A 21414-nucleotide genomic window follows, 5' to 3' on the forward strand; every position below is an offset into this window, starting at 1 on the left:
GGCTCTGGCGTAGGAGACCGAGAATGATCGGCCAGAGAGGTAAGAGGAGAACCAGGAGAGGACAGAGTCCGTGAAGCCAAGGTGAGATAAGGTATGGAGGAGGAGGGGATGGTCGACAGTGTCAAAGGCAGCAGAGAGGTCAAGGAGGATCAGAATGGAGTAGGAGCCATTGGATTTGGCAAGAAGGAGATCACGGGTGACCTTAGAGAGAGCAGTCTCGGTAGAGTGGAGGGGATGGAAGCCAGATTGGAGGGGGTCTAGGAGAGAATGGGAGTTAAGGAATTCTAGGCATCGATTGTAGACGACTCGTTCTAAGATTTTGGAAAGGAAGGGTAGTAGGGAGATAGGACGATAACTGGAGGGGTAAGTGGGGTCAAGAGCGGGTTTTTTTAGGATGGGGGAGACGTGTTATCATCTCTACAACAGTCCAGGGTAAACATTCTCAGGTCTGTGGGGTACAAAGTTCCAGGACCTCATGTGAGGACAGCCATTTTTTAGTTGTGTCTCAAGTCTCAACAAGATCTGCAGCTCATGACCTAAATCTACTTTCCCCTATCCTTTTCCCTCTGAAAGTTCTTGCATGATCTGAACCACTCTAGAGTTTGAGAATTTTTTTTTTCCCCAGGAAAACCCCTATTCCCCTTAAACCTTCTCCCAGAACCCCGATCCACTTATAAAACCCAACAACAACTTAATCATCCTTACCCCTGGAACAACAATGGTTCCAATTCCATTTTTCAGTTTTGATCTGCCTCTGCCACCACGTCCTGAGAGTCCTGCGCCTCGTGGTCTCCGTTTCCCGGGAAATCCTGATCCACGACCCTATTTTAAAATTTTAAAAAACACCACAATGATCGACTTTAGACACAGACAAGCTTAAGCTGACCTTACTTAAAATGCTCTATGAAGGTGAAGTGATACAATGGTTTCAGAAAGCGAAAAAGCAACTCTATTTGAGCTCTTCATCCAATTACCCAAAGTAACATATACATTATATTTGATATTATATATATCAAAGCCTTGAACCAAAAAAAGTGTTGCAGGCAAAGATTTTTCAGTTTTTCATATAAATTCACCATGATTACTACTATATTTTACCATTTTGTACCCTTTTAAATATATGTTCTATCTCTTTATGAGGTAAACTTGAAAATTACCATACCATACTTTCATTTTCCTGCCAAATGTTGGGAAAACAGAAAAATTGGTAATATATAAGCAATTTCCACCAGTTGGAAGACACTGAATTTTTTTCCAGGTATAATACTTAGAGAAGCAGCGTGGCTCAGTGGAAAGAGCACGGGCTTTGGAGTCAGAGGTCATGGGTTCGAATCCCAGCTCGGCCACTTGTCAGCTGTGTGACTTTGGGCAAGTCACTTAACTTCTCGGTGCCTCAGTTCCCTCATCTGTAAAATGGGGATTAAGACTGTGAGCCCCACGTGGGACAACCTGATTCCCCTGTGTCTACCCCAGCGCTTAGAACAGTGCTCGGCACATAGTAAGCGCTTAACAAATACCAACATTATTATTATTTTTAGAGAAAGAACATGTGTATCTACTGCATTAAGTATCTTCCTTCTCTGGTCAACAGTTCTTCATATTCCTGAGACACTTGTTCGGAGGGTGAATTTCACTGACATTACTTAAGAGACATTTGTGACTTGGATTTGAGGACTATGGGGAAAGGTTTGTTGCATACCTATTTGACGGTAGCTACAAGCATTAAGTTGAGTTTCCAATTTAACTCTTAGAAAGATACATATTTGAGGCAGAAAAACAAAAATAATCAGCACTCCCTTCTAGTTGTCCAAAGGGGCAAGATTCTTTTTCAGAAATTTTGTGGAACAGATTACTGTATGTATTGTAATAGTACAATAGAACTACACATAAACACAAATGCAAACACAGAGTTGCCTTTCAGGTTTAAGGTGACACAGGTGACCATGAGATTGAATTAATAAAACCAATGGGTGACAGAAAACCCCTTCCACACTATGTAACATTGTGGCACTTAGTTTGATCCCTGTTTTCTAAATTGAATTTGGCTACCATGCATTACTGCTCAAGGATCTGTGTGCCAAACTCAAATAGCTATACTTATTTACAAGTCGTTGAAATCACAAGCAACATTAGAGGGCCTCATCTGAGAAGAATCACAATGGTGACTTGATGGCTTTAGATTTTAAGCCCCTTGTAGGCAGGGATTGTCTCTCTTTATTGCTGAATTGTACTTTCCAAGTGCTTAGTACAGTGCTCTGCACACAGTAAGTGCTCAATAAATATGACAATGAATGAATGAATTCCAACTGGGGAAATACCTACTTTCAAGTCCAATTCTTGGATCACAAGAGTGAGGTTACTTACCTTTCAATAAAACATCTGCCAATATATACACTCCTCAGAAAAGTGTGGGGGCAATATACAAATATTTTATAATGTTCAATTACCTACACTGACATGGTGCCTGTCTGAATCTGGGATTAAACTCATCAATAACATTCATTCCAATGTAAACAGATTTCACTCACATTTCATGCAATAAACATTATGGTGGCATAAAAAATTCAATCAGTGCTAATAACCCAAGAGAAAAATGAAAAGTTAGCATTACTAGAGTGAGATGCAAGAATATTACATTACTTGAAATCAATATTTCCCTACTGCTTATTTTATATTTTATTAATAAATTTCTTCTTTGCTAGCATCTAATAACGTAGTTCCTTCATTTCTATATGAAAAACTAAATTTCACATGGAAATACACACAGGTGCTCATTAATCAAACCTAAAAACATTGTGTATTTCTTAGCTAAATACTTTCATTCTGAGCTTCATGACCCTGAAGCAGTCATTAGCAAATTCTAGCTGACTTTTTACAGCTAGCATTCTGCTGAGCATTTTGAAAAAAAAAATACAGTAAACCATATGAATAAAATAAGAGAAGTGGCATTCCAAATGCCCTAGTAAAAATGGTCACAGAAATGATTTTGTTTAATAATTTGTAATAAACTTAGTTCTCCCTTTATTTGGAGGGCAGGCAAGAGATGGTTTATGGGTTTGTGTGGGACAAAGGTGTCAAACCAAGCACGCAATGGGGATAGGACAAAGGGAGTAGAAGGAAAGGGGCAGCAAGGCATAATGGATACAGCAAGGGTCTGGGAGTCAGAAGGTCATGGGCTCTAATCCCGGCACCACCACTTATCTGCTGTGTGACCGAGGGCATATCACTTTACTTCCCTGGGCTTCAGTTACCTCATCTGTAAAATGGGGATTGAGACTGTGAGTCCCAAGTGGGACAGGGACTGTGTCCAACCCGATTTGCTTATATCTACCCCAGTGCTCAGTAGAGTGCGTGGAACATAGTAAGTGCTTAACAAATACCATAATTATTATTATTATTATTATTAGAATGAGAGAAGATGGAAGCCACAGTACACATGTATATTTTAGACTGTGAGTCTGTCATTGGGCAGGGGCTGTCTCTATCTGTTGCCAAATGTACATTCCAAGTGCTAAGTACAGTGCTCTGCACACGGTAAGTGCTCATTAAATACTTTCGAATATATGAATAATTAATTGTACCATCATGTTTTTATTTTTGTAGCCCGCCTGACTCATCTATTTTATCCTTAGTCTTCCTCCTACTCCCACTATTAATGAGTAAATCATTCAATCGTATTTACTGAGCACTTACTTAAATCATCTTGGACTGCCTCCCTTGGGATAAGCTCCTTGAGGGCAGAGAACGTATGCTTTGTGCCTGTTGCATTCTCCTAAGAGTCTACTGCAGCACTCCGCACCCAAAAACCACTCAAATGCTACGGTAGCAGGAGACTCAACCAAGCGATGGTATTTACAGAGTGCTCACTGGATGCAGAGCATCATCTGGAAAGAGTGACGCCAACAAAGTTTGGGAAAGACCAGGCAGGGAGGCTGATGGACAGCTTGCTTGTGCAAGGACCCGGCTCGGCTGACTTCTTCCCAGCTCCACACTGAGTTGGGAGACAGCGTCTCCCTCACTGGGTCTCTTTTTTTAATAGCATTTGTTAAACACGAACTATGTGCCAGGCATTGTTAGACTAGGCAGACACAAGATCATCAGGTTGGACACAGTCCATGTCCCACACAGGGCTCAGGACTTCAATCCCCATTTTACAAATGAGGTAATTGAGGTTCAGAGCGGTTAAGTGGCTTGCCCAAGGTCCCACAGCAGACATGCAGCAGGTCCTCTGACTCCCAGGCCCATGTGTTTTCCATGAGGCCAGGTTGCTTGTCCAATACCCTCCGGTCACCCACGCCTCTCCTAAGCTCCAGTGGACTAGCTTTAATTAATCAATCAATCAATGGTATTTATTGAGCACTTAATATATGCTTAATAGTGAACTAAGTGCTTTGGAGAGTCCAACAATAGAGTTGGTAGACACGGTCTATGTTCACGACACGCTTACAGTCTCCAACTTTTCTGCCCTCGTGGAAGCAACGTTTTGACTTTGTCGGTTCAGAACCTCCTGGCCTTGGAAAGAAACCGACACAGTCGCCACATCAAATATACTGGTTGCAGGGTCGAGTGTGGAAGCTTCAGGGGTTCCCTCATGTCATACAACATATCCAAAATATGGGAGAACCGAGTCACCATATGCCTACCCTCTTCATTCTAGACACGGTATTAATTCTGGAGATACAAATGCTGGAAATTCCATAATATTCTACTAGGAAGATGAATGTGAAATTCAAATTTTGCGGGTTAAAATCTTAAGTTCTAGTACAGTGCATTCCAGAGAGAAAAAGCATATACAAACATAAAGGCAATTTTATTTACCACTTTGATGCTCCAAATGGCACTGCCAGGAAGCTGTCTGGGTTTAAAAATGTCCCGACCATCTGAAATGTCTGGGGACCAGGAAGGTGGGCTCACTGTATTATTGGTACTCCAAGCCCCCTAGGATATGGCAGGTGAGAAAATAGATGTATAAAACTCAGCAACATAAAAAAAAAAATCAAAGCCAGCAACTAAAGATTTTAGAACAGCAAAAGCAGATGCAGACGTATGGAAATTTAGGACAAATTGCTTTAAAGAGGGGTCAGTTCAACTTACTGTTTTCAGTTACTTTATACTAAAATAATGTTTTACCACTACTTCATATAAAAGAATGTTTCTCACTCACAGAGGATGAACACAGACAACACACTAGAAAATATAGCTGATTGACAACACTATCAATGAGCTGAAAATAGAACATAAATGCCTGAATCTTGGTTCAAAAAAAGCCAGTTGGACAGTATTCTAGGGTTGTGGAACATCGCAGTGCTTTTCTTTCCTACATTTCACTCTACATTAAATGAGGAATGAATGGATTGCCTTCCAGCCTTTATATTAAAATCAAAATCAACAGGCAAAAGCAATCAAAAGAGAAGCATTAACTGGGAGTAAGAACCATTTTTAAGGTGGATACGTAACAGGATTATGATAAATGCACACAGATCTAACAAGGTTACTTTAATTCAGTATCTGACACTTAAATATCCTAATACTGTGCAAAGCAAAATTAGGGAGGGGAATAACTGTGCTAGATTTAGATAAATGGAGCTAATTCGAGAACATCAAAAAACAAGTGCTTTTAGAAGGCAAAATGTCCTAAATTTGCAAAATAAAATGCCTAAAAAAAGGCTGATAAGTTAAACTGAATCCAGGAGTTCATAGGAAGTCTTTTGGAAAAAGGAACCACTTAAGTAAAATAACTTATGAAAATGTCAAATTAGCTTCCAAAAGAACTATATTCAGCAATAATGAAATCAACTAATCCAAAAGTAGAAACTAAGCATAAGGAAAATGTTTACTCTACAAATATCATATACACCTTTAAAATAAAATGCAAAACAATGTCAAGCAATAAAATGATCTGAAAGGACATTCTTATAACGATTCTTTCATGTTCTTTCCTTATAATTTTGAAAATTCAAATACACTGATTAATAAAACCTTGGACATAAACACTGAACATTTACTTACCAGTGATGCAAAATTACAGTTAGCATTATTTTTTTCATATACCCAGGAATATATACCCCATCTAACTGACTAGATTGTAGGCTCCTCCACTAGACTGAGGGCAGGTCTCTTGTCTACTTTATTGTCCTCTCTCAAGTGCTTAGTAAAATGCTTTGCACTGAAGGCTCAAAAAAAAATTCCACTGACTGATTACACCCATTTAACTAATTTCTGACAATATTAATCAGATATTGGTTCAGCTTTAAAAAAGGGCATAAAATATCAGCAAACTGGGATAACAATTATGATATGTAATTTTTATTTCACAACAGCTTCCACTGCTTTTCATATTGGAGAAAACTATTCTTTCCATTTGCTTTTAACTTTCCCTGAATCTCCAGCTGAAGAAACACAGTCTAATGAAAAAGGACCAAGGGCAGAGTTCTCTCATCTATAAAGAAGGGATTAAATCCTACTTCCTCCGATTTAGATTGTGGACCCTATAAGTGACAGGGACTGCATCCAACTTGATTATCTTGCATCTACCCCAGGGCTTGGTACTGTGCTTGGCACTAGTAAACACTTAAAGTACCATTAAAAAAAAAAAGTCCCAGGTCCCCCACTGGGCTGCTCTATGACCTTGAATAAATCGTTTAAGGCCTTGGGGACTCATTTTTCTCTTCTATAAAATGGGTATAAAATAGATTGTGAGCCCCATGTGGGATTGGGACTAGATCCAACCTCTTAATTTTTGCATCTATGCCATGCTTCACACATGGTAAATGCTTAATAAACACTGTAATTATCTCCCTGCAAAAAACCAAGGAAAACACGACTTGTAACTCCAAATATTATCTAAAGCTATTGTTAAAGCTTATTCTATATGCTACACAATTCCATGAAAACAATTCTCTAGTGATCAAGCTTCAGAGTCTAAGTTATATGGTTTCGGGAAAAGTTTCCCACTAGACAATACTTAAAAATTTCCTGTAATTTGGATGTCTGTGATGACAATCATCTCACTTCCTCTAAGTATCTGCTGGTGATCACATCCAAGACAGAATACTACTAGTGTGACCTAGTGCATACATTCTAACAATGCATACTTCACACTTGACATGAACGACTTTGAGAAAGCTGTGATAATTACAGTGGGTTTTCAAATTAACGTTTATAACTGCAATACTTTAGAATAAATTCCATTATGTCCAATTTTCAAGGAACTAAATAAAAATCATGGTACTAATTAGGTACTTCCACAACAGGAAATTGTAATTTTGCAGCACATTCTTAAATCCACAAAATGAACCAGCACAGCTGCAACTAAATTATAAGAAAAAGATAAAACATCAACAAAGGTCAGAGCTTACCAAATCATCAGCGACTGTTTAGCAACTGAAGGCTTTTGTACACTCTTAGTACAAAAGGCTTCTCTATCTTATGTAAATAATTCATTGAACTCAATTAAATATTTTGACAACTTTTCTAAAATTCCTCACAAATAAAACACAGAAATGGGGTGGGAAAATAATCACAATATCCCCTTTAAAATGAAACTGTTGACAATCAATTAACTTGATCGGATGCCTTAAAATTACTCATCACTGGCAATGGAACACATTCATTACCTCCTCACACACAGACATACTTAACTAAATGAAGCCCGAACTGGAAAGATGGAAAAAACTGATTCCATGATTACTTAAGTTAGATGCTTTCACATCCTCTGGATTTGATGATTTGTCCCTTTGGTTATTTAAATATATGGTTGAATTAATAGCATCACCTCTAGCTCTTATGAAAAACTGAACAGTTCATTAAATATGAGCTGGAGTAGTGAACTAACGTTGAGAATAAGATTAAGGACAAATACTGGGTAAAACACACTGCTTCCCTGCTTTTCTACCTCACAGACGTTACTAGATGAAAGTCATTTAAATGAACTATTTTTTAATTGTGCTTTTTGGTCAACCCTTCCTATGTGACAAGCACTGTTCTAAGCCCTGGGGAAGAGACCAGATTATCCATTGGACACTGGCAAAGGTAATCTTCACATGGGGCTTTCAGTCAAAGCAAGACCAAGGCAAGGATCTTATCTCTTTAATATGAGCAGTCGGGGCTCAATCTCAGTCTTAATAAGTTCATGTTTACGTTGATGATGATGATGACAATGTTTAGGATGCCAAAGTTTTACAATGCAGTGGGGTACATTTATGATTCATCATGATTTCCTGAGCGGTGGCTAAGGGCATAGTAATGCCTTATAGGAAAGTCTTCAAAGGCGTCTTAATTAAAACTAATGCACAATTATTATTTTGCTGAGGATTTTTTTTAATCAACTCACTAATCAGACAAAGGGATCAGTATTTACTTTCTAGTTACAGTTCAATAAAAATAAATCCTAACAGTGCTTCCTTTTCGAACTGAAAATTTGCTTTCATTATTTGGAAAGGGAAATTGGCTTTGCTGTAATTGAAGTTTTACAAACGCTGCTATCCTCTGCAGAACACCACTCTAGAGGCCTGGCTCCTCTCTCCCAGGAATGCATTAAAAAAATAATCAGACACTAAAATTCGGAACCCTTCATTTGAGACCGTCATTGCACTGCCTCAATGGAGAGCAAGTATTTTATAACCTTCATTTAACTTTGAATGAAATTATTTAAAGTCACGAAAATAAAAATGGAAGTTGTAATTCTCAGACAAAGGAGGCACAGGGGGTGATGATTTGATCTAATTAGGTGGCTATTTTTAGAAATCTCTTAATTGCAGAAAAGCAATTCCCCCTTCTCCAAAAGAGACACCTACTTCTGAAAAGGTCTAGAAGCAAATATTTGAAGGAAATTAAAAGGGGGGAGGGAGGCTTGGGTGGAAGGGGAAGAGAGATGGTAAGGACAGAAAAGGGAGGAAACACACATTCAAGAATATTCAGAAAATTCTCAAGCTTTAGGGGGTGAAAAGGGAAGCATCAAAATTAGGATGAAGAACTTCCCTCCCCTCAAAACTGTACCTAACTGTATGGCATCAATCTAGAACCCCCAAGGAGTGGAGAGAAAAAATAAGAATAAACTGCATCCAATCTTTTTAGCCATAGGATAAAAGATGACCAGTTATGCTTAAGCTGAAATAGCATAAAAGAAAATGTGAATTTACTGAATAACTTTTCCATACCCTTTCATGAGGTATCGCTTTTTTCCTCACTCTTCTGCCAAAAAAATGTAGATCAGAATTCTGTTGTTTTTTCATGACTGCCTTCCCAGGATTTCTCAAATCTAGATTTTGCAGGTATTCTTGAGGGCTTTCAAAGCTAGGCATAGTTTACAGACACAGCCTCCTCCCTGTGACTCCAAAAGTATTGCCTCATATGTAGCTTTTGATTCTAGACTAAACATATCCGAGACCCTCCCTTCAAGATGTGTTCAGTCTGCACCTTGTACTGGTGACTTTTGGTAAAAGGACAAGGGTAAAAACTACACTGATGCTGATTTATTTTTTTTTAATTTATCTTTAATGGTCTTTGTTAAACACTTACTAGGATATGAGCTAATAGGGCTGGCACAGTCCAGATCTCACATGGAGCTCACAGTCTTGATCTCCATTTTACAGATGAGGTAACGCAGGCACAGAGAAACTGACTTGCCCACGGCCACTAGGGGAGATGTGGTGGTGCGGGGATTAGAACCCAGGTCCTTCTGACTCCCAGGTCCATGCTCTATCCACTAGATCACACTGCTTTTCTAATTCCTCAGTATCACCGGACTATTTCTCATCTGACATACTTCCGCCACGGTTAGGCTGGACAGTTGGTGCTTGATTTAACCCTGGTGGATTTCAGCGTTAATACACTTTTGGAATAAATTCTGTACTATCCTTGAACTGGTGACATCTGGTACATGGCATGGGTAAAAACCTACACTGATGTGAATTACTACCCTTAAGAGAGACTATTCGTCTCTATGGAGTACCAAACTGGTTGAGGAGTTGGACTCTGACTTCTAACTGCAGCATAACTTAGGGAAAGAAATGCATTGCAAACCTGCAGCTCAGCTATAATATCCCACACTAATCTGTATACAACACCTATCCAGCAAAGGCTGCTGGGGCTGAGATTATATCTAGGGGGAAGAAGTATCTGGCAAACTGAGGTACTCATGCTGTATTTGAAGACCAGTACTTCTCTGCAAGACTAATTTACCATCCTCACTCATCATTATTAATATTATTATTGAGCATCTCCTGTGTGCTGAGCACTGTACTAAGCTCTTCTTGGGAGAGTACAATCCGACAGGTGGCAGACACATTCCCTGACCAAAACGAGCTTGCCAGTCCACTAATCGATTTCCTCATCTCTGTGAAGGAAGTGGATTTTATAACAAGAAAAATAATCCTCCCTCTTCACCCTTTTTCTACTCTTTGGGGATGAAACAAGAAAAGCTAAGTAAAATTTCTTCCAAACTGGCTGTAGTTTTCACCAACACAAAAATACATACATTACTCAAAGAGAAAAAAAGAAATTAAAAATAAGGACAACCACTCTGTTGTCAGGATACCAGAAAAAGAAATCAGTGTAACTTTGGAATTTCTGTCTTATTTCAACCTGTTTCAATTTATACATGTGGAAAATTTTGAATGAACTAGTTGCTTTTGGTTTAGAGAATTAAATCAATCTGATGGTCGAAGCTTTGAGATCTGATCAAATAACCAAAATAAGTTCTGCGAAATCCCATCAAATTTATGACAAAATTCCTATCAATTTGGCTAGAATATGCCCCATTCTTCAATAGAGTACTACCTCTAATTCACACTTCATTAATCCAGAATTCACAATACTTTGGAACAATTCTATTCCCTGGTAGCCATGCTTTGATCTAGTTACAGTACTCTTACTCTATCCAACAGTTAACAGGCTCCAGATATCCTTCAAGTGACAGGAGATACGTTTCAACAGCCAAGGGGGAGGTGGGGAGGGGAAAGGGGGGAAAAAATTGGGGGGGGGGGGAGAGAAACAGGTCACTTGACTCGCCAGCAGATTTAGAAATAAAATTAGATATAAAGCAGACCAATAGAGACCCCAGGAAATTAAGCCTCAATTTAGCATATGCAGAGGGACCACAGTACTGTAGTAACTAAGACTGATTTCCCTCACTGTAGTCCAGATAAGGTTGCACTACAAGAAAGCAGTGTGTTGGCAGAAGTGTTTGTAAGTAAAGGCCACATAAGGAAGGAATTCTTCGTGCCTACATTTGAAATTATTGCACATGACTGTACAGGTTCCTATACACAGATATATTTGACAGAAAACTTGCTATACAATATAGATTAGTGCTTAGTACAGTGCATTTGCACACAGTAAGCACTCAGTAAATATGATAATGAATTATTTGACAGATGTACTACAATTCTTATTCATTGGAGTTTATTAAAAATCACAGTCTAAGAGAATCTTAAAAAATTAATTCCTTTTAGACGCTCTATCATATTTCAGTTGAACCAGGGCTTGATACTCTATCACCTTAAATTCCAATCTGTGAATATCACTACTTTTCAAAGCACATCATTTAAAAAAAATATTACTGTAATGAAGCCACAGATATCTGACATAACTGGTCATCCCAATAAATTAGCTTTTTCACATATTTGCAAAAACTGACCTCCAAATGAAAGCTCGACCAATTTTAGTACCATTAAAAAGGAGCGACTGTTTCTTTACTAACTTCAACAAAACACGCCTACCTGTTTTGACCTCGGACGACCTGGAGAAAATTTCCTTTTGGTAATAGCTGGTTTACCCATGCCAATTTTTGGAGTGACTGATATATATGTTGTTGGCAGGATACTTCCAGCAGAAGACTTCAGTTTTGGAGGCTGACTGGGTGGCACTTCATGTGCAGAATGCAAATCTAGAGAAACCGCTGGAGAGGAAGAAACGCTTGTCTTGCTTCGATCTCCTGCTGAGGAAAATGATGAATCTGTCTCTGATGGTGATTTTGTGGGTTTGTCTCCCGTGGGGGAACAAACCTTTGCACAACTTGTATCACCGGCAAGAACGGTTTCTGTTTCCACCAAAGCAGCTGATGCTTCAGAGTTTTCATGGTTTTCAGCCCTTTCTGTTTCTCCTTGCCCTTTCTCTCTCTCCGACGGTTCCTTTGTGGGAAGAGAGGGCTCATCACACAAGGACTCTGAGACATCTGATGCTGCATTGGTGGTCAACAATTCCTCTGTGGGGACTCCTGCCCCAGGACCTGGCTGCAGCAGCTGTGGTTCCTCTCCTTGCAGGGTGCTTTTCTCCAGTATCGTAGCCTCCATGTTTTCTGTTGCTTCCATGTTCCCCGTTGGACAGCTATCAGATACTTGGGTCACTTTGGGAGACATTTCCATTTCATCAGTATCATCCTGGTGAGCTAGCTCAGTTTCTGGTGCAGAATTCTTGATTTCCTGGGAGGACTGTGTAAATGGTGACACTAGAATAATGAATAAAATAGATACTTAACTGCCAGTACAAGCGCATTCCCCTTAAAAAAAGAAATTTTAGGAGTGTTTAAAGAGATAGATATTTAATGAAACTCCCACACGGTTCAATTAATTGAACTTAAGAATCATCTTGAACAAACCAACTTCTAAAACAACTTTGGAATTCACAAAATAGAGCTTTGTGAGCAAGGATGTGGGGGGAGGGAATTCCAAAGACCTGTGCCTTCCACGGGAAGGTCTGAGCCTCTGATCCCACTAATCCCCTGAAAATTAATTCTTGGACTCATTAGCAGGAGAGTTTCCATTGATGATAACTGCTGTGAGAGTAAAGAAGGAAGCAGAGGGAAATTGCTAAGGTAGTTTGTTAGAGGTGAAACAATGCAAGGATTTACACGTTAAAAATCAATCTTCACAAAGAAACCAAAAACCTGCCACTTGAAAATATGATACGATTTATCTAGGTACCTCAGGTTGGGCAATGTATTTTAAACTTTCATATTCTATTGTAATAATGCAGATTGGCCAACTAAAGTCAGTGTAACAGAATGAAAGACAGAACTATTATACCAAATAAAACTGGGGGGGGGAAAGCATTAAGGGCCTCTTAGCTGATGGGGTTGAAGAATCCTTGAGCTGGAAATTCAGTAATGGGAACACATCCATGAAGACACAGATCACAAAACCATCAAAATGGGTGATTTTATTCTAGTAATCGTGATATGTGAGATGCTTCATAATTTGACCTCCTAAAAAGCAGTACCTCCATCTTACTTAGATTTGATATTTTGATAATTTTATGCATTCCTCTCCTGGCATCAGAAAGTAGGTTTAATGACACTGCCAGAATTTGCTTAATAATGCTGCTAGTGATTTATTTATATTACCATCTATCTCCCTCTCTAGACTGTAAGCTCACTGTGGGCAGGGAACATTTCCACCAATTCTGTTATACTGTACTCTCCCAAGTGCTTAGTAAAGTGCCCTGCACACAGTAAGCATTCAAATACTATTGATGATGATGATAAAGACTGGCCTGTTATTTCATAAAAATTCCTCATGTATATGTTGAGTAGGAGGGATGAAAGAACTAAAACTTGGACTTCCGTCAAAGGGCGGAAGTGAGGAATGTCCACTGGGTTGAAGAGCAACGATACCCACACTGCCCTCAAGGTAAGCAACAGTGTGGCCTAGTGGATGGAACACGGGCCTGTGAATCAGCAGGGCCAAGATTCTAATCCAGACTTTGCCACTTGTCTACTGTGTGACCTGAGGCAAGCCACTTAACTTCTCTGGGCCTCAGTTACCTCCTCTGTAAAATGGGGATTAAGACAGTGAGCCCCATGTAGGACCGGGACTGTGTACAATCTGACGTGCTTCTTTTCACCCCAGGGCTTAGAAGAGTGCCTGGCACTTAGTAAGTGCTTTAAAACCACAATTATTATTATTATTATTATTAATCTTCAAGACAGATTAATGATGCAGCTACAAAGCAATCCCATCCATTCAGATCAAAATCTAAAATTCTGTATACAGATTATTCGTGAGCACTGAACTTTTCTATCATTTGTAAGAGTTCACTAATTTACAAAACTACAGGGCTGTTTCTAAACCATTCATCAGCAGTTGTAAGAGTTTAACAAATAAAAGCTTTTTTGTAATCCAATGTTTTTTTCTTGGATGATCCATCCTATCATCACAGTGATGTTCAGTGTATTAAACTGATCTTATAGCTAAGAAAACTAGTATCAAATTCCAACCAAGCTAAATGATTTTGAACACACTCTGAAATAACTATAAATTAATGTTACATAATTTGACCTCTATACAGAAAAAAAAAGAGTAGCCATAATTAACAGGAAATTAAATACAGGAACTCATAGTAAACATCTCAAATAATAATTATCAATTTAAAAACCTATCATTTGAGAATCCTGAGGTAATAACTAGGAATGAGAAAAATGAGCACATTTTTTGCAAAATACACAGTTTAGAGTGCATGCATTTATTTTTCTTTGTGCATCATATAACTCAAAAACCCAAACTGGCAAATCAATCATATAAGGCTCTCAGGTGGTCCTTGCCCTTAATCACATATTCACATAAAGTACTAGTTTTAGGAAGCTTCCGGTTTAACGCTGGTTTTTAAACCATAGCACCCATGTATCCTTTGGTGTGCCTATAGTTTAATGGACCTTACTATGTCACCCTGTGCTGTCTTTACCTAGATTCTGCCACTTCTCAGATCTCATCTCCATGTAAAGGGTGGGGCACCTAACTTTTGATCCAGAGGTTCAAAAGGGCTAGGTAAACATTGTCCTCTCTACTCTCTGGAAAAAAGAGAAGAGGAAATGCACAAGAGCCCAAAGCCTAACTGGGAATTCCTCTTAAAATCTGTTTTATCAGCTTTTACAATTTGAATAATTCTGCTCCAAGTCCTAAAATCCCTTTCAATCAGAAAATTGGGATTGCATATCACATTCACTTTACAGATCCTGACCCAATACAGAGGATATACTAGAAAGGATCTACAGCTTGCTTGAGACATAGGCGACCCAAAGAACAGGCACTCCATGCTATGAAGATTTTTTTTCCTAATTTCTCTAAGCAAGCTGAGGGAAGAAAACGTTATAATACTCTACTGTATCACTGTGGGAAAGTGAGGGGGCAAAGAACAACTGGAATTGCAGAGAGCTAATACATATTGATGGCACAATATCCAGGCTCTGCAATTGCATTAAAATATTATATCAGTATGTAATGACCTAAAATAATTAACCAAGCATGGCATCTAAACATCTTTTCTAAACTTAATCTGTTTCATTATTGATCCTCTAGCTCTTTTAAAGCTAAGGGCAACTTGACAGGCATGGATTTAACATATTCAACATCACCTTAAATTCACAAACACCTTACAAAATAACATACAAATGGCATAACGAGAATAACTTCCCAAATCTGGCATCTGTAGGAGCCAGCAACTGCTACATATCAAAAATTCCAAGGTTTTTTTTTTTTATTTAAATGCATTACCTACTTACCTTTAACATTTTATACATGCTTTAAACTTTGAACTACATACACTTGTATCCATGCTATATTCGTTTGATGTTAAAAGAGATATTTGTTCCAGGAAGGATCAAATGACATTATAAATAGGGTACAATAAAACTGGCTGAATTTTTGAAAATTGGATTTTTGAGGCTATGCTGCACATACATTTTGAGCATTGTGAAGTGGAAAATGAATTGCATGCAAATATGCACTACAAAAGTCCAGTATGGTAGCAGAATGGGACATTCAACATACGTGATCGTATTACTTACCAGAAATTTGAGAACTGCTTGAAATGAATCCCTTTGGTGGATTAACACTCTTGATATCAGCCTGTTCTGAAGCACAAACTTGGAGAGCTGCTGAAAACAGTTAATTCTGTGAAAACTCGACAACATAAATAACAACAGTTCTCTCCTGTTGAGGGCAATTTGATTGCCCACCTCTCCCCTGCCTACTAATTACAAACATGAGCAAAGCGTGTGCTATTTATTTTTGCCATTATTATTCTTGATTTCTTACTCCCCAATTGCTTCCATCAATTATGTACTGTGTTGTTTACCACTGTTAAATTTCTCCCATTTCTGTTTGTTATCAGGTTCTCTATCTTGCCACAGTCAAGGTACTTCAGTACACCTATACCAAATGTCATTATGTTGGAATTTGATAAATTTATATATCCTGTAGCTTCTTTTGTATCTTCATTATATGGCAAGTTAGAATTGCTAGAAAATCTAATTACTTTCCTATTACTTCTTCTCCACACTATTTTTTGAACACATTAAAATAATACTGGCTCCACAAAGTCCCATTCATCAAAATCTTGTGGCCTTAGCTCCAGTTTAATCATGTATCATTTCTACTACTTCCATTTGGGCTCACTGTGCAGTCAAATAACCAGGGTGCACTTGATGAAATAATTTGAGTTCTGAGTTAATGGGCATAAAGGTTTTCATTCCATCTAGACATACTCTGATTGTATTTGCTTTAAACCAAAAGCTGATCATTTTATTCAAAACAGTGCTTATTTCCTGACATTTTAATTACACAAACACCTGTTCTTAGAATTTCTCAAACTTAACTATCCAAAATAGGATACAGTATATTCTAATAAATTTCTGACAGGTCAGAGGATCTTTGAAGGATGACTTTGCAAATCTTGCATTTCCAAAATCCCAGGACTAAGCTAGCTTTGTAAATGATGGCAGTAAACTGCTGACTCAAGTACAGCTTGTGTCTAACCAGTTTTCCTCCATCCTGGATTTGTGTTATTTTAATTTTTTTTGGTCCACAAATGAAATATTTTCTCCCTACTGAATTTCAAATGGTCTTTGCTGCACCATTTTCTTGATCTGTGTAAGTTACTTGAAATTTGACTCCTGTTTCCAAAGAACTAGCAACCCCACATAATTAAATAACTTCTGCTAATTGGAGGAGCCTGCCCCCCAATTTCTTCATCCAGGTCACCGATAAATATATCAAACAGAATCATGCAGTGATATCTATTGAGCACTTATTGTATGCATAGCACTGTACAAGCGATTGGAGAGAACAACTAGAGTTGGAAGACCCATTCCTTGCCCACAAGGAGCTTAGGAAGACAAGACAAGATGCTAGGAAACCACCTCTCTAAATCTCCAGGTGGATACTGAAATTTTGAAAACTCTCCTTGGTGTGCAACACTTAAGCCAATTTAGGGCATATTAACAGCAGACCATATTTACCTAACTTGCTAAGGGGTATGTCCTGCTGCTCAAACAAAAGCTAACTGAGATATTGAAGCAGTCTAAATGACGTGTCTCCACTGGAGAAGGAAATGAAAAAACTCTGGAAAGTTTTGCTTTTCAAAAAGTCCTCTTGGTTACATCCTGGCATCTTTTGCTCGCTTGATAATCTGTGCAAAAGTCATCTCTGTTATCCTTGTCAAGCTGGCTGCCTTTTTGTTTCAGAGTCCTACTTTTCTCCCCATTAAATATTTGCACCGTTCTATTTCTTGGGAGTGAAATGCAGATGTTATTACACATTTATTTTTAGAAGAAACTCTAATGTCATTCAACAGCAAAAGCAATCACTCTGCTCAATTAAAGACTAATTCTGACCAACTGTAGTAGCAACTACTACTTAATTTCTTTGGAAATTTTCATCCCAAGCAGAATGCTCCATGAAAACCAAAAAAATCAAAAATAAAAAAACCCCCAAAAAAACCCAACCCAAAATTTTGGCCTATAAAATACTGTACTGTAGTTTAAAATGAATATGGAATGAAATTACATTAATTTAAAAAAGGAAAATGTAGAGTGAGCAAGTAACTTCTTGTCACCATTGGCCCTAACTGTGCTGGAACTAGATTCAATACACAAGATTTTCAGCATCTTCATGTAGATTCAGTTTGAAAAGAGAAAATGAGTACATGCACAAACGAAGACATCAGGATAATCCAAAGAGGCCTTCCCCAATTACGCCCTCGTTCCTCAACTCCCTCTCCCTTCTGCGCCATCTTTGCTCTTGGATTCTGTACCTTCTGAGAACTCAGTATTCACCCCATACACATCCCAGCCCCACAGTACCTATGTACACATCAGTAATTTATTTATTTTTAGGTCTGTCTCCCCCTCTAGACTGCAAGCTTTTTGTGGGCAGGGAATGTGTCTGCCAACTCACTTGTACTTTACTTTCCCAAGCACTTAGAACACTGTTCTGCACACACCGAGCTCTCAATAAATACCTTTGATGGATGAATATATGTAAATAGAAATACTTCTGATCCCCTTCTTCAATAAGCAAAAATAACATTGTCTTTAGATCTAAAAAAGTCCTTTTTCTTTTCATCGACTAGATGGCCTTTCTTTCATGAGTTTTAGAAGATTAAATAACATTTTTATGACCAAATCCAAGGCATATACACATAGTGTGAGTGTGAAAGAACTAATGCAACTATGCTTACCATCTGGAACAATTCCAGCAGCTGTTTCTGGATTGACATCGTTAACTGCAGGTTCCAGAAATGTGATTTCCTCTGAAGATCCATCAACTTCCATTTCATTAGTACAATCTTTAGAAAAAGTAAAAATTGGATTAGTCCTGGGATTAAGAGGAATTTTAGAAGATTTATTTTAAAATCCCCATTGGCATAAGGAGCTATTGTTTATAAATTCAACCCAGAATAGGAAAATAAGAGCTAACTACTGGACATGGTTTTCATTAACCTTCGGGATGCCACTAATAGAAAAACAATTTATCTATAGTGCATTTTTCTGGGCTTGGGAGAATTATGATTCATTAACAATGTCAACCACACAAGGTGTTCTGGTTGGATAGGTGGCTGCCCCTCTTCTAAAAACCTGGAAAATTCCTCTTGAAGCAGACCTGGGCTAACAATAATATTCCAATCCATCCATCACTGGTGTTTATTGACTGCCTGAGTGTGAAGCACTGTGTTACATGCATGGGAGAGTACAACAGATGCCAGACAAATGTTTCCTGGCCTCAAGGAACTCTCAAAATAATGGGGACAGACAAATACAAGGTATCTACAAATAGGGTGTCTTGGAAAATATACAAGGAGTTCATCTATAGCAGAATAAGTAACAGCATATACAAGTAAAAATCCAAATTAAAATAATACAAATCTAGATATCTGTCACATGGTCCCAAGGCCACCATCTCAAAAGTAAGTTATTCTCTTTGATTTCCAACTGGGCCACTGGCCTACCCAATCAATCAAGGTTATACTCCTCTCTGGTGAGGGACAGAAGAGCTGGGGAATAACTTGGGAAAATGAAGGAGGAAAATGGCGGGGACAACTTGGACCCGAAGGCAGATAGGCACCGTAATGAATGTGAGAAAAAAGATTAAGAGCCAATCAAAATGAGAGAGAAAAATGCCGATACCATTTACAGAAAGGTCAGCGATTGGAGGGTGAAAATTACCAAAGAGAGTTGGAAGACAGAATGCGGAGAGATAAGTGATGATTTCCTAAAATAATTATAACTGCACTACAATACCTACATTGAAATATTTTATTAGATCAATCAGTGGTATTAAGTACTACTTGCTGGGGGCAGAGCTTGGGAGAATACACTGCAATACAGTCTGTAGATCCAGATGAAGATACAGATCTTCCATTTGATGAATATTACTGCTATTCACCAAGTTTTAATTCTAGTTTTAATTCTAGTTAAGGGGAGCTACACAAGGCTCTGGTTATCCAATTAAGAATAATCCATTAGTTTGAGAGTATAGTCATGGCCCTAAAGTAACCAAAAAGGTAAAATTTTTGAAAGCTTTACACTTAATAAAGTTAAATGAAACACTCTGCAAGAAAAGTGTTGACTAGATGAATGTACAGGCTATATTCCAGGGCCCTAAAGAGCTGATCCTCAGAGGGCACTAACACTTTAAAAAGCTCAGAAAACATCACTGGTCTTTCATTCAGGATATCCTTTTAAAATTCTTTTTAAAACCCAGAGAAGTATTTAGGGGTTACTACTTTTTGTTTCTCGTAAGATATTCTGCCTTCATTTACGTGAAATTTTTATCTTCAATTCTACAAAATAATAATTTAGATTGGTTCTTTATCTGCACTTAAATGTACAGAAGTGATCTCTTGGGCTTAAGAAGCTATATGACTACAATCCTTTAACAGTTTCAAATTACCACTCCTAGTGAATGAGATGACAGCTTGGCTCTTCCTTAGAGAGAAGAATAAATTTCTCAAAGTTTCTTCTTGCCAAAAACCAAAACAAAGTTTTTTTTGGTTTTTTTTGCTTTTCATAGTTCAAAAAAAGAAAAAATGTTGCCAGAAAATCAGTATTCATTTTCATTAAAAATGGGAAGACTCCGGGAGGAATACATTCCTTCAAAGTTTCTGCTCTGTTCTAAGAAAAACTTTTTCTGCTTTTAATTGTTCAAGTAATAGATGCTGTGAATCCAACATTCATTTTTATTAACAATGAGAAGGCTCTATGGATCAGCTGACAAAAGCATTTGCTCTTAGTCAACTGTAAATGACTTGTTCAATTAGAGTTTCTCACAGGAATGGATTGAACTCATCATTCAAGAAAATTTTCATCATCATTCTAACAGGTTTGAGGACAGTTTCAATGACCTAATCGGTTTGTACTTATCAGTTTTGAAAACCTTCTGTTCAGTCTATTTTTCGTGAATTCTCTGGTAGCTAACAAAAGCCAATGATCTAGGATACAGTCACTAAGACAACACAATTTATGGTTTCACTTGCAAATAGGAAAGTTTCTCTGATTTCTCAGTAATCCGAATGTTTTATTTTGTTCTCTTTTGTCCCTCAGTTTTTAGCATTCATTTTGCTTTAAAATATTCAACAGTAAATTTTCAGCCAAGGGCTGGATTTGTGTTCTCTCCGAGATTGACTTTAACATCTCTGTTTATAGTACAGCTGCCACTGTAAAGCCCCCAAACTGTATGCATTCTAACAGAACAGGTATCATTTATTCCTCCACAAATCATGTGTATGAAAAATAGCCTCAAATGATTTTGGAACTCTTCTCCAAATAAGGATTCTCAAACAACCCTGAACAATCTAATCTCAGCTTTGCCACATATCCACTATGTGACCCTGTTACAGTTACAGGCACTCTGTCATTTCACTTCCCTATGCCTCAATTACCACATCTGTAAAATGGGGATTAAGGCTGTGAGCCCCATGTAGTACATAGACTATTAGCCTATACCTATCCTAGCACTTAGTTCAGTACCTGGCCCATAGTAAGCACTTAGATACCATTAAAAAAAAAAAGTACACATGCCTTGAACTCCACTGAGTACATTTTTTTACACTGTGTGCAGAACACTGTACAAAGCACATGGGAGAATACAATAGAAGACATTTACTAATTAGCAGAGGAAACAATCATTAAAATAAATTAGA

At 38.0% G+C, this 21414-nt stretch overlaps 1 protein-coding gene across 7 annotated transcripts in view; it reads right to left on the reverse strand.

Moving 5' to 3' along the window:
* KMT2C (lysine methyltransferase 2C) overlaps positions 1-21414 on the reverse strand; it is a 211477-nt gene that overhangs the window by 81222 nt on the left and 108841 nt on the right. For 6 of the 7 annotated variants that reach the window (XM_029077327.2, XM_029077326.2, XM_029077324.2 and 3 more), the window contains exons 12-16: positions 18454-18561; positions 15782-15871; positions 11721-12448; positions 4819-4938; positions 706-822 (exon numbers count right to left, since the gene is read on the reverse strand). In XM_029077327.2, coding sequence (XP_028933160.1) covers positions 706-822; positions 4819-4938; positions 11721-12448; positions 15782-15871; positions 18454-18561 — 1163 coding nt within the window. The remainder of the gene's footprint in view (positions 1-705; positions 823-4818; positions 4939-11720; positions 12449-15781; positions 15872-18453; positions 18562-21414) is intronic. The other variant, XM_029077323.2, reaches the window with a different exon arrangement.

Source organism: Ornithorhynchus anatinus, chromosome 13 (genome assembly GCF_004115215.2).
Source record: "Ornithorhynchus anatinus isolate Pmale09 chromosome 13, mOrnAna1.pri.v4, whole genome shotgun sequence".
Classification (NCBI taxonomy): Eukaryota; Metazoa; Chordata; class Mammalia; order Monotremata; family Ornithorhynchidae; genus Ornithorhynchus; species Ornithorhynchus anatinus.